Source organism: Histoplasma capsulatum, assembly GCF_000150115.1.
Source record: "Histoplasma capsulatum G186AR genomic scaffold supercont2.4, whole genome shotgun sequence".
Lineage (NCBI taxonomy): Eukaryota > Fungi > Ascomycota > Eurotiomycetes > Onygenales > Ajellomycetaceae > Histoplasma > Histoplasma capsulatum.
Window position 1 is genome coordinate 1,890,514 of NW_025544804.1, and position 15,881 is coordinate 1,906,394.

The window sequence follows — 15,881 nt, forward strand, 5'->3', positions numbered from 1 at the left end:
GATATCTTTCCTTTAAACACAGCGACAGAGATCCGCTTCGGTTGTTTGCGGGGTTTTTATACCCGCTTTGTGGCTCTCGCAAGCTGGGAGGAGGCGGATGGGTTGGATGGCTGAGAGGGAAGGGATATATAGATACTGGTACTCACCCACTCACTCTTCTACTCATTTGAATGGAGTTAACGTTGCCTGGAGCAGCATTCTTGTTTTCAAGGGGTGGCAGATGGAGTGCACACTGGATGTCTGAAACGTAGTTAGGGGTGAAAGGAGTGTTAGATTGTAGCGGATTTTACGCAGCAACGAAGGACCTTTTTCCCCCCCTGGTTTATGTAATGTATGCTCTTTGAACTGGGGGAAAAAAAATGAACCTCTGTTCAAGATAAAAGAGCACAGTGAAAATAAAAAAATTCCGAATTGGGAACACTGGAGGCGAAAAAGGTAAACGAAGGGGAAAAATGTAGAAGAACCGTGAGAATACAATATAAATATATAAATGAGGATAAATTAAATACAAAGTTGCTTCTCAACTAGGGCTTGGATTCTCAGACGTCGTTGAAAAGATGATACAGGGTTAAATAAACACGACAGAACTCAGGATAGAGACAAGAGATGCTGAAAAATGAAGAATTGGTTTTAAAAGGAGGAGGAAAGGAGTCGGTGTACAAGGTTGTTTTTTTCACCTTACATTTCCTTCTTCTCTACCCCTCTCTTTTGGCAATGTTTTGATGTTTGTGAAGAAAAAGAGAAGCATTTAGAGAATACAGCCACATAAGAAACGTACAGTTGAAGGAGAGAGAATAAAACCAGATAGAATATGCGACTCAGATAAAACGTTGCATGGTAATATGACAAAAGTGAGAAGAGAAAGTTATGGGAGACGATGGGATGAAAGTTGTACAAAAACTGACAGAGTGGGAGACAAAAAAAACCAACCCAGCAAGAGGAAGCAGCGCCGGAAAAGAACAAGGGGAAAAAAAGAAAGATCTCAAGGACAAGGATGAAGGGAAATGACATATACTAGATGTCTACAAGAAACATGACCCAAACGCCATTAGCCACCAGAAGTAGGGGAATCGGGTGCAGCACACCAGAAAGTGAGATATAAACAGAAATGGAAAGTGAAAAGGGAAATAGGGAGCGGTGGTTGTTCGAGCGCTAATATAATATAGATATGGAAAACGGATACTTATGTGTATGAATTTATATGTTGACTTTTCATGGTCATTGGATTGTATGCAGTTTTGTTTATACGAGCTTGGCTTGGGAGTTTCATCAAGGATCCCAGTCCGAATCTAATGGATGGCCTTTGCCGTTGAAGGTCTCGATTAGATTTGGGGGAAACAAAGATGTCGTTGTTGGTTTTGCTGCTGATGTGGGTTGCTGGGATTTTATCGGTGCCCTCGGCTCTCTTACCGCTTGAAAGTCGGAGCTGCTTGTATCACTGGCACTCACACTTCCGGCTCGCCTGGAGTCATTTTTTCGCTCCTTTTTGCGGCTAGAGACTGTCGTCCACTCACTTTCACTCATTATAATACGTATCTGCTCTTCCTCAGAAGGTAAGTTGTTGGCCCAGCTCTCAAAATAAGGAGACGCCTTGATGCTCTCAGGCGTAGCAGAAGGACTGGAGGTGGGTTGAGGCGTCGAGTCGAATGCGTCTAGAAGAGGCGAGGACGATGGCGCAGGTGCAGATTTGGGCAGCCCATTTGGTTGGCTGTTGATGGCGCTTGTTTGCCATGCATTGGTGGCTGGAGTGGGCTTAGATTTAGCAGCCTCGCGGCGTTCAAGTTCTCGGGCCGTGTGGAGGTGTTTCTCAAGTTGAATACGACGCTCTCTTTCCGATTCTTCTACCATCGCCTTTCTATTTTCATTCTTAAGCCTTCGTTGGCGTTGTTTCTTTGTCTCCCCCACATTTTCCAACTTTTGCTTTTTCATTGTTGTCTGCTCATTTACTTGAGGGATATTAACAAGGCGGAGGGGAGGTATGACTGCTGGGGCAGGCGCTAGCATATCGGAGACGCTGCCTGCCACTGGCACAGTTGGGTTAACAACCGGTGAGTTTGCAGAAGAGAGGTCATCGTCCGCATCTTCCTCCGTGCTGGATGATGTGCGGGTGAACAACTCTGTCACATCCTTGTTGTCCGGCACAACAGTACTGCTAACGATAGTTTTGGTGCGGACTTCGTTCTTATTAGCTTTGCCATCCGCAGATGGAAGCTTGGTGCCTTCTTTCGCCTTGGTGAATTGCTTGGCAAACTCCTTGTTGTTCATTCCCTCATCACCTGCCCAATTTTCAGTAGAGGAAACCACCTTTTGGATCTCTGGAACCTCCACGATAGGCTTGGCAGGTGGGGTACGGCTGCCATTGCTTGTGGTGCTGTCTGGCGATCGCTTTACTTTCCGCTTCGCCTTTTTGGTGAGAAACCCGTTTTCGTGTTTCTCAGCGGCAGGTTTGAAAGGCGTAATTTTTACGTTGGGCGGGGATCTAAGTCTATAATACCAAAAGACACCACCACTGACGAAGAGCATAATAGCCCAGTTCAAAAAGGGATTCATAGTCGGTTCTGTAGCAAGAATAAAGGGAGTGTTAATGAATACGTAAGGACTCGTTGAGGCATAAATCAAACAGGAGCGAAAGCAGAACACGTACTTGTTGCGTAAGCAAAGAGAAGATTGAGAAGAGGCTATTAAGTTGGTTTCCTCAACGGCTTTTGATGCGTTGAAAGAACGGGGTCCTGTGCTCAATGGACAAATGGGAGACTGGATTCTTTGGTGGCGAGATTCGGTTTAGATGGATCAAAGTACCACTATGATAGCAACTGTCAAGGCGTGGTAGGTTCGGAAAAGTGGAATCCCGACAGGGGAGAGAGAGATGTCCTAATTTTGTGGCGAAAAGGGGGATTCAAACTCGGGATGGAGGCTGGTTGTGGCAGTGTATCTGTATCGGTAGGGGTGGATAGCGATGAACGGATTTCCCTTGAGTGATTCGAGCGGTGATATGTCGGGATTTGATGCGAGCAGATGTGGGAAGGATAAGAGAGGAGAAGAGAAGACGATACGGGGAGAGAGACCGATGGTTACTCCTACTCGAGAAACCTGACTGGCGTCATAATTCGGGCAAGATGGAGTTCGAGGGAGCGAAGTTGGGGAGCGAGTGGGGAGCGTGGAGGAGAAGGCAAATCAGAACCTTAGAAGGATGTGAGGAGAGGTTGGATCAACAGGGCCGGTGAGAAGTGAGATGGAAAGATAAAGGAGCGACAGCTGGAAGAGGATGGACCACACAACGGGAGGTTGCTGCCAGTTCGACGAGAGCGAGGTGAGCGTTTGGCTCTGAAGAGGGTTTGCCGCCAGACTCGACGGAGGCTGATTAGGTAATGAACCATTGAGGCCAGCTTTCCAGATGGAGCCAAGGAGCCAAGGAGCCATATCCGGTAACTCATGTCCCCGTAATGCTCGTAATACGGTTACGGACCCCCTTCGGCCTCGCCCTGGGAGACGCCGCCGGAATGGGCCATTGGCCAATGATGTTGGCGATCGGATCCAGGAGATCCTGGTATCCTTCTTGCCTCAGGCCCTACGCAGTAGTTAGCCAAACTACGGTCCTGGAGCATATACCCTCGTATTACTGCTTCTCCGATTGTGGACAAGTAGACAGCAACAAGGAAAAGGGAGAAAGAGATAGAAGTGAGTTTGCTAGTGTGTTCCCATGTCTCAAGTCGTGGAAGCCCGTTTGTCCATTTCCCCGCAATGTCGCGACTACGCCTGTGTCTATATCTGGCGCTAAATATGGGTGTAGGGTATAATTGTACAACCGAGACAATAGTAATCAACAGATACAGTGCTTCTCACTCTCTTGGTGTAGCGACTGATGGAGAAAGCAAAAAAATAAAATAAGATCAGGTCAAAATCAAGATCAAAATCAAAAACATCTCATGCGCCAATTGATTTCTCCCTCAAACGTACATTACAGAGTAGAGGGTTGAATAGGATGTTGTCGAAATCATCTCTGATGCTTTAGCTATTTGTTCGATAATTACGGCAATTTGCCCGCCAACCCCAGTTCGCTTCTCGGCTGGGTTGCAGGCTTGCAGCCGGCTGTCATCAACGGCGCCAGGGTGTTCGATTTTATATCACGTGATTATACTATTGAGGATCTTAGGAATTCAAGTTATGATGATGCTTGGAGGAGGGATTGTGCATAATTATTTCTAAAGCGGTCATGGACTGACTAGCCTACCTAGGTGCCTTGGTTTTGAGCTACTAGGGAGTTCGGTAACTTGCATTTCCTTATTGATAATCGAGTCAATCTTTGGGGAAGAGGCTTCGCTACGAAGTATCCCATTTTGGAAATGTGTAAGAACAAGGTTAGTTACTAGACTTTGGAATCCCCCCACTATTGCTATTTACAGCGTCGGACATGGTCCCGAGGTCCAACCTACAACGGCTGCTACCAAAATAAGAAAGGATGCCCGCAATCCTCTCGAGTACTCTTGAAGTTCCGGTAACTTCACGGTGTGCTGGATCTTGGGTTTCCCAATTCTCCTCTTGAGTTTTGTCAATCTTCATTTTTTGGTGGTTGGTTTAGATTCACTTTTGAACTAGCCAGCCAGCAGTCAACTAACTACTCCACGGGACTACTAGTTCCACAATCGAGGATGACTGGCTTTTCGCTTGACAGACAGTTAGCGTTGTCTCAATCATGAACTTCGACGACTGTGCCCTCTCCTGCAACATTGAGGGCCTGTTCGGTGATTTTGTCCGTACAGTGCCAGGGCCGTACAGAAAGTGGATATTTGCCTTTTGACGGCGTAAACCTTCATTATTGCCGCCTTTCCCTATATGAATATTAATCTGCTTGGCGTTCTGGCATTACTTTTATTACTTACGAGCGGTTTTTATCATGATGATTATCGTGCGATTCCAGCGGACGCGTTGCAGTTGAAAATCCCGTTATATTACTACTTTCTCACACCAAATATCAGTGAAAAATGGATCTTGACGAGTCTCAGATTGATCCGACATCACAATACCTTGATGAACCCTTGATAAGCGAGAGCCAGCGGCCTGATTCCCCAATGCTAGCCACCCGAGCCACGCAGCGAGCCTCCCCACCCTATACCCAGCGAGCCCGGCGAGGCCCTCGAGTTCAAACTGATTGGACCCCTGACATGGAGCTGGCCATGCTCAATACCTTCATTGATGCCAAAAAACAAGGTTTGGAGACAGACAACAGCAATTACAAAAGTGTTGTTTGGCCTTCAATTGTTGATGCTGTCAGTCAGCATACACATCAATCTATTACCAAAGATATATGTGAGAATCGATGGCGGAAGATTAAAACAATTTGGAGGTTGTGGCATAAGCATCAACAGCAGATATCTGGGTGGTCATTCTGTCAAGAAAAAATGACATTTATCAATGATATTGAGGTTACCAGCATGTATTTCAATCAACACCCGGAAATGCGACAATTTCAACATCAAGGACCTGTGTATCCAGAACTCACCGGGGAACTGCTTGATGGTCGATTGGCAACAGATGATTATGCTATAGAATATCATGCTCATCAGCAAAGAAGAAGAGAAGAGATGATGAGTGAAAATACTAGTGATGTTGGAACAGAGGAGGAATTGACATTCACATCCACATCTTTCTTAACACCCACACCTGTTGTAGAATCTCTTGGAGCAGCTTATCAAAGCTCTGCTAGCTCATCTCAATCACCTGCGAGAATGTCAACTGAAACAAGCACTCGAAATCAACCACTCAAAAGAAAATTTGGGGACAGTATTGATGCTCTGAGAGAAGTTATAAGAGAATCTGCAACAGCCAAATTAAGAGTTGAGCAGCCAGATGATATCAAACAAGCAACCAGGCTATTTTTAAGTGAGATTCAGGATTTGCTTCCAGAGGATTGGAAGGTTGATGGTCAAATTCCTTATTCACAATATAGCAAGATACCATTGCTTTTTCGAGATCCAAATATATCAGGTCTCTATCTTGGTTATAGTGCAGGGTCAATAGAGGATCAGTGAAGCTTTATACTGACTCTATTTGATTCAGAAGAGCAGTAATAGAAGTAGTAAGATGAAGAAGAAATGATGGTAGAAGTAGTGGCAGAAGTAGTTGTGGGATTAGTGGCAGGAATAGTTGTGGGATTAGTGGCAAAAAATAATAGTGAAGGCTTCTTTGTATCTACAATATCAATGAAATAAAGAATGAATGGAGAGGTTTCTTTGATAAATTACCAAAATAACAGTATTTACATTGAATAACATGGTTATAAAACATCACCATTTTTTGTATGAGAAGGTTAGGTAAATATGTTAGTCCTATTGGTTGATAAATTACAGCATGTATTATATACCATCAAATACACTGATAAAATACATATATTACTGCAATGAAAGTGAGAAGATGTTCGAAATATCAATATTGCTGTGGAAAGTACTCAATCTACTTGATTGCTTTATTGAGACTAGCTAGCTCGCTTAAGTGTTATTATGATTCCCACTCAGATATTCCTTATACTGCTTCCACATCTGCTCAGCAATATTATCCCATTTTTTCATCATTTCATCACTATTCTCTTGAACATCTGCAGGAACTGTTTCTCTTCTTTCCTCCTCAATATTAGAATTCTCATCATATTGAGTAAGCTCATCCATTTCCTTATAGTGATTCATGAAGTTATGAACCGCTGCTAATGCAAAAACCAGGTCAATTTGAGTTGTTATAGAGAATCCATCTCAACATCAATTATAGATTTGAAATCGCCGTTTAAACACCCCAAACACACACTCAATTACACCTCACAAGCTCACATGGCAAAGATTATATAGCTCTGAAGCATTGACAGATTGAGAATTCACTTTTTCCCATTCCTTTAGATGATATCGAACTCCTGAATATGGAACCAACATCAAGCTGAATTTCTGCAAATAGCCAGCATCTGCTAAAAAGTAGCAGTCAGATAATGTGATTCCAAATTGATCCCTTTCCTGCACCTGTGAAAGAACTCTACTATCATGAGAAGATCCTTCCATTCCAGGGTAGATATATACAAAGTTCATATCGTGATCGCAGGCAGCGAGGACATTTTGAGATATCCATCCCTTTCAATTTCGCCATACAGATTGCTGATTCAAAGGAATAGAAATAGGTAAATGAGTCCCATCTAGAGCTCCAATACATCCTTTGAAGAAAGGCCAATATCATGGATTTGAACCAAGAGCTTTCTTACTATATTCCATTGGGGATTCAGGCATCTTGACATAATGCTCATAGAGTATGCAGAGCAATTCCAAAACCTCATGAAAGACTCTATACAAGTTATTAGTATAACATCAATTTGGTGAGTATTCTATCATTTGTACTTACTTGAATATTGTGTCTAATGAATGATGAAACATCTCTGCAGTGTTCCGATAGCTCACCCCCTGTGTCGTAATATACAAGAATATGAGAACCTTCTGCTCAATCTTTATAGCATGTATTGCTTCAGATTCGCGAATATCGGTATTACTTCTCAGCCAATCAACCAGTGCAATGAACGTACTGGCACTCATCCGTGTCATATTCTTAATACGCAGTGGGTGGGAGGTAGGATCCAACAACTGAGTGGTAAATTGAAATCCACGAAATGGATCAGAATACATGGATCGTATGCCAGGTGAGACAGTTGAGATGCTCCGACAAATCACTTCTGCAGCAGCAAGCCTGATTAATTGTTGTCTACAACATAGATACTGTCGTATTGCCTCCTGAGTTGCATTGTCACTGTTGCTCGCCATGATCCTTGATTTTTGATGATATTTGCAGGTTCCAAGCCAGCCAGCGCTGGATCGAGTCAGCACAAATCACGACTTGTTCCAGCGTATACAGTACAGATTTAACTTGATTAGGTTTAAATTCGCCACTTTTTCAACTAATTACACCGTTGAACTCTATAAAGTGGATTTTGAAGCCAGCTTGGCACTCTTGGTGAGTTATACAGGGTTATACGCAAAATCTACCGAACAGCAGGCCTTTTTCGGCCAGATTAGCGCGTACAGAGCTGTATAAGTCCGTATAGCTGGCACTGTACGGACTTATACGGCCCTGGACGGGGTCACCGAACAGGCCCTGAAAGTGCTACAGCGTATAGTTAGTAATCGTCATAATATCCAAGAAGCCTCTATCAAACAACCACCACCACCACCACATGAACCCTTGGGGGATTTTTGAGTTTCACTTTTGGACCGAGCGGGATTGTATCGATTTGCTGTTATTAACATGCCAGCGAGCCGAGTGATAATTGACACCGATCCTGTGAGACTGGAACCCTCCACTGCCAGATATTACTTTTTTCTTTTTTTTTTAAATACAATCCTTTTCATTTATGGTCCTCGGAGCTTACCCAGCTATGTATCCCCGTTGGAAGTGGCTTGTTTTGGTGATCTCTTTCACATTCATGGATACATCCCATAGATACGATTGCACACCATACATAGATGACCAAAACAAGACAAAAGCTTGATAAAAATCTCTTTTTATCATCAGGGCCTTTTCTCTTTACTTTTACTTTTAATGTTTCTTTATTTTGTTTATTTGTTTTGTTTACGAAAATAAAACATATCCACAGAAAACCGATGTCCTAACCACGCACAATAGGGAATCGATGACGTCCTTGCTCTGCTCCTGGCGCTGTCGTCTCGTTCTGAGGAGATCGAGGTCAAGCTGATATCTCTGACCTTCGGCAACATCGATGTCCGTAGGTGCGTTGTCTATCTACTTGCCTGCTGCTAAGCAAACGAATGAGACAGAGTACGCTATTCGTATCGTACTCTCACTCTCTCACTCGTCCCCTTGTCACAAGAATTTCGCCTTTCTCGGTTGTGACATATATGTATGAAACTATATCAAATCGAATGAATATGCTGATATAATTCTTTCCAACGACGCACACAGTTGCTTGCGGAATTTGGTCTCTATGTTCCACACCATCGAGCGGGAGCTCAGCTGGCGCCGTGAGAATGGAAAGCCGGAAGGCTTCGAGGCCCTGCGGGCATGCAAGCCGGTGGTTGCTGTCGGGGCTAACCGCCCTCTGCAGGATAAGATGATGATGGCCGATTATTTTCGTGAGACTTTGCCTCCTGCCTTCGTAGGTCAAATGGTCTTATGGGCCACCTTGGCTAACTAACGGATGTGTACGTTTGTTGGATTGGTAGATGGACGTGATGGGCTTGGGGATATTCATTTCAGTGTATGGGACCCTGTCTGCCTAAGGAAAAACTCTTTTCTTTTCTTTTCTACCCAGTACTCTGTATACGGGGGAGTCCATATCTAATGAGTCGAGTATAAAATCCAAAACTAAAAAAAAAACGATAGCACCCTCACCTGACTCCAGAGCAAACATGGGAGTTCCTTTTTTCCCCATCCACGCAGAGCGGGACAGCTCCAGCTTCAGACACAGCAAAAGCTGCATTGGCGCACTCTCAGCACTCCTTATTTATCGGGTCCAAAACGCCAGCCCACCAGGAAATGCTCAGGATACTTAAAGAGAACGATCCAGAGACCGTCACGATCGTCGCCGTCGGCCCACTGACAAATCTCGCCCTAGCCGCCGCAGAAGACCCAGAGACATTCCTCCGTGCAAAGGAGGTAGTGGTGATGGGGGGCGCAATCGATGTCCCCGGAAACGTAAGTCCACACACTCACATTCACTCAGTCGGCCACTATCCACCCACGACGCCCTAACGGCAATGCCAAAATAAATAATACACACAGGTCACCCCCACTGCCGAATTCAACATGTACGCCGACCCCACCGCCGCCGCACGCGTTTTCGCCCTCACCTCCCCGCGCCCCGCGTCCACGATGCCCCTGACCAACCCGAGCCTAACCACCCACCAGCTCCCCGCCTACCCCACCAGCCTCAGCAAGCAGCTAACCCTCACACTCCTCCCGCTGGACCTCACAGACCAACACAGACTCACCCGCGGCCAATTCCGTTCCAGAACCACCGCGGCGCCGCAGACAACAACAACAAACGCAACAGCAGTAGTAGCCACGCCCTCGCCGCTGGCCGCGTGGCTCACCATCATCCTCGAGCACAGCTTCGCCACGCTCGACGCGCTGTACCCAGGCCACGCCGGCGACCAGGCGGCGCTGAGCCTGCACGACCCGCTGTGCATCTGGTACGTGCTTACGAGCGCGCCGCCATTGCCATTACCATCATCATCATCACCACCATCATCAGGGGGCGGGGTTGGCTGGCAGCCGTCCACGGGGTCGCCAGAGGATATCCGCGTGGAGACGACGGGCCAGTGGACGCGGGGGATGTGTGTAGTTGATCGTCGGGGGCGGAGGAGGCGCGACAGCGACGACGACGGTGCCAGCTTCAGTGACAATGGGCATTGGCTGAGCGACAGTTCTGGGAACCGGGTGGTGAGGATGGCGTGCTCACCGGGGCCGGAGGGGTTTGGGGGACATATGCTGGAGAGGATTTTTGGTTGAGCGGGGTGGGCATTGTTATTTGTTACAAAACAGCATAGCTATACGTATACGTATACATATGGGGTATTCACTTCGTTGGAGGCAGTAGTATATATAGATATATCTCTCTCTATATGGGGTCATTGGTGGAGTTACTACAGTTCCTTCTCCATTCATGCCCCCGCACACGTCTTCTCCGATGAAAGGAAACTCTGCCTTTGTCCCGAGTGACGCCAATTTCACAACATCGACAGACAAACCAGCGCTTCGTAAGGAATCTCGACATACCATAGTATACATATAAACTATACATATATGGAGTTAGTTAGGTACCTTTGACTGAAGTCGAAACACCTTAAGCCAATTAGCGTGCGAAGCGGGAACAACGCCCGCCTACCGAGCCGCTCATTGGCTCACTTAACACGCTGTTCGTTCGCCTGCTGGGATTCGATCCATGGAATCCGACTTACTATGGTGGTACGGCAGCCTATAGTGACAAATGTGTCAAATGGGTTTTTTATACTAGTGTTACAATGTACACACACCTATCATATTCATTCTATTTGTAATTGAATAGGGCTTATTGATTGTTAGAAAGCAATGCATTGCTAGATATCATCTTCAATATATATCATCACTGTGATAAGATAACACTATAATCACTAGATTATCCAAAGTGAAAAGCCAACATAACCATTTGTTAAATGGTTGTGCTCATAGTGATATATATACCCATGGGTGTGGTGGTGTGGCCCGGCCCACAGTGGGTGTGGCCACTGAACCAACCACTGAGACACTGCGACTGCCAGCTGCATCACTGGATATCATTGCTAGATATTATTGCTAGATATTATCGCTAGATATTATCACTAGATATTATCGCTAGATATTATCGCAAGATATCATTGCTAGATATTATTGCTAGATATCATCGCTAGATATCATTACTAGATATTATCACTAGATATCATTGCTAGATATTATTGCTAGGTATCATTGCTAGATATTATCACTAGATATTATTGCTAGATATTATCACAAGATATCATTACTAGATATTATCGCTAGATATCATTGCTAGATATTGTTATGAATATCATCACTAAATATAATAAGCTAGTACTATGATAACTAGATTATTCATAGCAAAAAGTCAACATAACCATTTGTTGAATCATGGTGCTCAGAGTGATATATATATATATATATATTCATAGATCTGCTGTGGCCCAGCCCACAGTGGGTGTGGTCACTGAATCCATTATCTATACACTGCAACCACCAGCCCATAGTGTGGAAACATTGATGATGATATCTCACAATGATATCTAGCAATAATATCTAGCAATAATATCTAGCAATGGTATCTAGCAATGGTATCTTGCGATAATATCTAGTAATGATATCTTGCGATAATATCTAGCGATAATATCTAGTGATAATATCTAGCAATGGTATCTAGCAATAATATCTAGTAATGATATCTAGCGATGATATCTAGCAATAATATCTAGCAATGATATTTAGCGATAATATCTAGCGATAATATCTAGTGATAATATCTAGTAATGATATCTTGCGATAATATCTAGCGATAATATCTAGTGATAATATCTAGCAATGGTATCTAGCGATAATATCTAGTGATAATATCTACAATGACATAAATTCACTGTTTTAAAATGTATGTAGAGAATTCAAGGTGCATTGCTTTCTAGTATAAAATTTCTATCAATGAGTGTCTGTAAGTGGAATTAAGTAATTACAGTGGAAAACATCAAAAAAACCCATTTGACACATTTGTCACTATAGGCTGCCGTGGGTAGGTATTGATCGCGACTCCCCAAAGGTGGATACATCCCAACGCATCCAGAGGATGAACCCTGGAAGGCAGCTATGGGTTAGCCAACCAGGCCGGCAACCGCGTGTGGCCCGGGGCCAATCAGCGGCCGGCCTGGCTCCATGTGGGATCGTTGGAGAGATTTGGGGAGATGTGGGGATGCTTGGATGCGTGGATCTTGGGGAGAGATGGCAGATGGGAGATGGGAGACTCTGCACACTCCCTACCAGAGATATTACTGCTCCTGATGATGATGGTGATGCTGACGCGGCACGTGCTGCTCCATTGTCCAGTCGCTGCCAGCCTATCACTTGCAGCACGAGCACGCGACACTCGTCCGCTGGGTTCTGGTAGCTTGTTGAGCGCTGTTGCGGGTTTCTCTCGGTCTGTTGTTTAAAAGAGCCGCTGGCCTGCCCCCCACCGCTGCTCTCTGTTTTGCTCTCGTTTTCCTGTTGTTGGGCGTGGATATTACATACATATATTAGTACATATGTCCGAGTCCAATTGCATCAGTGGATTGATTGATTAATTGATCGATCGATTTATATTGCTGTATTGTGTCAATACCCGGATCTTGCAATCTCTCTCTCTCTCTCCCGGATAATGCCATTTTTTACTTAGACCAGCACAATCCCAAATCTACCCGTTGTACCCATTCCATATATCTCTCGGGCCACATTGAGCATGCCAAAGGCACATCCCCTTTAAACCAGGCATTATCTACCGGAAAAAACAAAAAAAAAAAAAAAAAGGAAAAGGCTCTCCCCAACTCTCCAACCGAGAATGCTCTTCCTCTCCAGTAATGGCAGTGCTGGCTCGAGCACAAGCTTCAGCTTGAGCTACTCCAAGCACTCCGCCGCCGCCGCACCTGCGCGGCCACTCTCCCCCCTCTCTCCAGATGTCCCCGCGACAGATGCACCGAATGCTAGTGTCAATACTCCCAGGAGCTTGCGGCAGAGGTCCGGCACTCACAGCAAAAAGCGCTCCTCTGCTGCGGACTTCACACTCCCTCCTCCACCCACCCGTGCGCGGAAGATCATTCAAATGAAGCCCAAAACCCAGACCCAGACCCAGACCCATACTCAGCAGGCAGCGCCACGGGGTGCTGCTGCCGCTACCGCTACCGCTGCGGGTCCAGAGGGAAAGACCAAGGGCGAATCTCATGGTGCTGGTGGTGCGGGATCCAAGAAGAAACAGGGCAATGGCCCGACCACCGCAGCGGGGCGCAAAATTGCGCGCAAGACGGCGCATAGCCTGATTGAGAGGCGGAGGAGGTCGAAAATGAACGAGGAGTTCGCGACACTGAAGAACATGATTCCTGCTTGTCGAGGCCAGGAGATGCACAAGTTGGCTATTTTGCAGGTTACTTGCCCCTCTCCCCACGCGCCTCCGTATTTAAAAAAGAATTGCTGTTTCCACTTGATCGGAGAATAAAAAGATCGCAAATACTGACATCCCCGTACAACTGAACAGGCTAGCATTGACTATATGAACTACCTGGAGCAATGCTTGAAGGATCTCAAGGCTGCAAACCGCAATGGTCACAGCAGTGACAGAACGGACTCTTGCGGCCCATCCACCTCGTCCACCCCGTGCGCCAACTCGGTGACCAGAACGCGAAACTGCTCGCTGAGCGTCGATCGCGAATATTGCTCCTCCTCCTTACCCTCTCCATCACGATCTCCATCCCCCGCTCCCTCCAAAGAACCGCTACACACCAACCAACCCGCCTTCCGCAATGGAAACAGCACGACAGCCTCCCCAAGCATCCACCCGGGAAATACCAACACCCACGCCCATGGGTATTATGAGCATGAATACGAACATGAACAAACCCACCAACTCCACCGCAACCTCCCACGCTTCACGCACGCCTACCCTCTTCTTCCCAGCCCTGCTCTCCTCCCGACCTCCTCCGCCTCCTCCTCCTCCTCCTACGACATCACGTTCCCCCCCATAGATCCACACCTACACCAAACCCGGCTCGAAACCAGTCTCCCCCCGGGTCCGCCCCCCCTCACACATGCGGCACAGATACCATCTTCCGCTTCCGTGCCCTCTTCGTCCGCATCCACCACCACCACCACCTCCTCCTCCTCCTCCTCCTCCACGTCCTCAACCTCATCATCCTCCGCCGCGACAAGCGCGAACCCATCCCCCGTCATCGTCGCGCAGGATACCCACCACCACCACCACCAACACCACCGTCACCATCTGGATATGGACCACGAGGCGACGGCGGCGCTGTTGATGTTGAATGTTGATCGGAGAGGGGCTGGGGTCGGTGCCGGTGCCGGTGCCGGTGCTGGTGCTGGTGGTGAGGACACGGGGGTAATGGGGGTGGATGCGGGAGGGGCCGGAGCGGCGAGGCGGAAGCACGGCGGGATGAGTGTGCGGGATTTATTGAGTCATTGAGTCATTTGAGTCTGGGTCCGTTGGGATGAGGGGGAGCGTGAGAGTGAGAGGGATGGTTGTGCGAGGGGGGGGGGGGGGGTTTGGAAGCGAAGGAAGCGCGTCGAAGTGGAAGCTTGCATTATTCGATGGAAATGATACGGCAGGATATGGCTATCTGTTCTGTTATATATATACACTACGTGTATGGATGAGGTGTTTCTAATTTTGCTTTTTTTTTGGAACATATGTAACTAACTAACGTAACTCGTTCGTGCATTCGTGCATTCGTGCCAGTGACATCATGCTTGCTTGCTTGCTCTATGCTACGCTTTCCGCTCTCGCAATGCCATGCCATGTTCTAAGAACCCACCCGCAAAAAAGAAAAAAAGGAGGAAATAAAAAACAGAAACAGAAACAGAAACAGAAGCAGAAGCAGAAGCAGAGAAACAAAGAGAAAGTAAAAACAAAAGAAAACGCACCACCCTACCTACAAGGATCAGTCAGTACCCTTTAATCCTGATCTATATCTCCTGGCATATCATCGTAGAAGCGAATAAAAGGAGGAACACGAACATAACGTAGCAGAACAAACTGCCCGGGCCTGAGGTATATTACAAAAAAAAAAAAGGAGGGGGACGGTGGGGATGGGGACCAACACGTAAGATAGCTAGATAAGTAAGGGATGCGGACGAAGTAGAGAGATACAGAGATACGCGGGTAATGTGAATACGAAAAGAAAAGAAAAGAAAAAGAAAACGGTTAAACAAAGGATGGAAATGGGATATGTTTACATGATAGATTTAGGGAGGTTGGTGGGTGGTGAAAATCATGACTCTGCTCGTATTTCCTTTTTGATGTCTCCTCCATGCCATGCCTGTCATATTGTCTCTCGTGGAAGTCAATGCGTTATTCTTCGGGCGCTCGTTAGCTTCTATTTTCTCCTACTTTATATTTTGTTTTTTAACGGATGGGGTTAAGGTATGGTGAGGATGCAGGATGTCCTGTCTTCGAAATAAGAAACGCAACGACGAGGAGTATGCTGGAAATAACGAGATGCAACCGTAGCTCTTTTGAGCAGTAGGTATTAGGTTTTCCATTTAGCTTCCGCTTTGTGCTATTATCGCATTCTGCGGGTAGATGTTCGTCTGAGGGGGTCGGGAATGAAAACCGCACACCT

General features: G+C 46.2%; 6 protein-coding genes across 6 annotated transcripts; 4 read left to right on the plus strand and 2 right to left on the minus strand.

The window, feature by feature from the left end:
- Positions 1–464: 464 nt before the first annotated feature.
- HCBG_03672 (uncharacterized protein) lies at positions 465–3,272 on the minus strand (the record flags this gene model as incomplete). Its single annotated transcript, XM_045430721.1, has 2 exons — positions 465–2,558; positions 2,645–3,272. The coding sequence occupies one exon, from the start codon at positions 2,548–2,550 to the stop codon at positions 1,270–1,272; it is 1,281 nt and encodes a 426-aa protein (XP_045288864.1).
- Positions 3,273–3,430: 158 nt separating this feature from the next.
- On the minus strand, positions 3,431–4,560 carry HCBG_03673 (uncharacterized protein; the record flags this gene model as incomplete). The annotated part of the gene is made up of 5 exons (XM_045430722.1): positions 3,431–3,568; positions 3,826–3,859; positions 3,958–4,066; positions 4,232–4,320; positions 4,430–4,560. 5 exons carry the CDS (start codon positions 4,558–4,560, stop codon positions 3,431–3,433), a joined length of 501 nt encoding a protein of 166 aa, XP_045288865.1.
- Positions 4,561–4,982: 422 nt separating this feature from the next.
- Positions 4,983–6,068, plus strand: HCBG_03674 (uncharacterized protein; the record flags this gene model as incomplete). The annotated part of the gene is made up of 3 exons (XM_045430723.1): positions 4,983–5,271; positions 5,671–5,880; positions 6,058–6,068. 3 exons carry the CDS (start codon positions 4,983–4,985, stop codon positions 6,066–6,068), a joined length of 510 nt encoding a protein of 169 aa, XP_045288866.1.
- A 2,200-nt stretch (positions 6,069–8,268) lies between these two features.
- Positions 8,269–10,669, plus strand: HCBG_03675 (inosine-uridine preferring nucleoside hydrolase; the record flags this gene model as incomplete). Its single annotated transcript, XM_045430724.1, has 5 exons — positions 8,269–8,304; positions 8,647–8,750; positions 8,944–9,136; positions 9,364–9,675; positions 9,763–10,669. The coding sequence occupies 5 exons, from the start codon at positions 8,269–8,271 to the stop codon at positions 10,489–10,491; spliced, it is 1,374 nt and encodes a 457-aa protein (XP_045288867.1).
- A 1,677-nt stretch (positions 10,670–12,346) lies between these two features.
- On the plus strand, positions 12,347–12,707 carry HCBG_03676 (uncharacterized protein; the record flags this gene model as incomplete). Its single annotated transcript, XM_045430725.1, has 2 exons — positions 12,347–12,566; positions 12,604–12,707. The coding sequence occupies 2 exons, from the start codon at positions 12,347–12,349 to the stop codon at positions 12,705–12,707; spliced, it is 324 nt and encodes a 107-aa protein (XP_045288868.1).
- Positions 12,708–13,093: 386 nt separating this feature from the next.
- On the plus strand, positions 13,094–14,725 carry HCBG_03677 (uncharacterized protein; the record flags this gene model as incomplete). The annotated part of the gene is made up of 2 exons (XM_045430726.1): positions 13,094–13,656; positions 13,789–14,725. The coding sequence occupies 2 exons, from the start codon at positions 13,094–13,096 to the stop codon at positions 14,723–14,725; spliced, it is 1,500 nt and encodes a 499-aa protein (XP_045288869.1).
- Between the last annotated feature and the right edge of the window lie 1,156 nt (positions 14,726–15,881).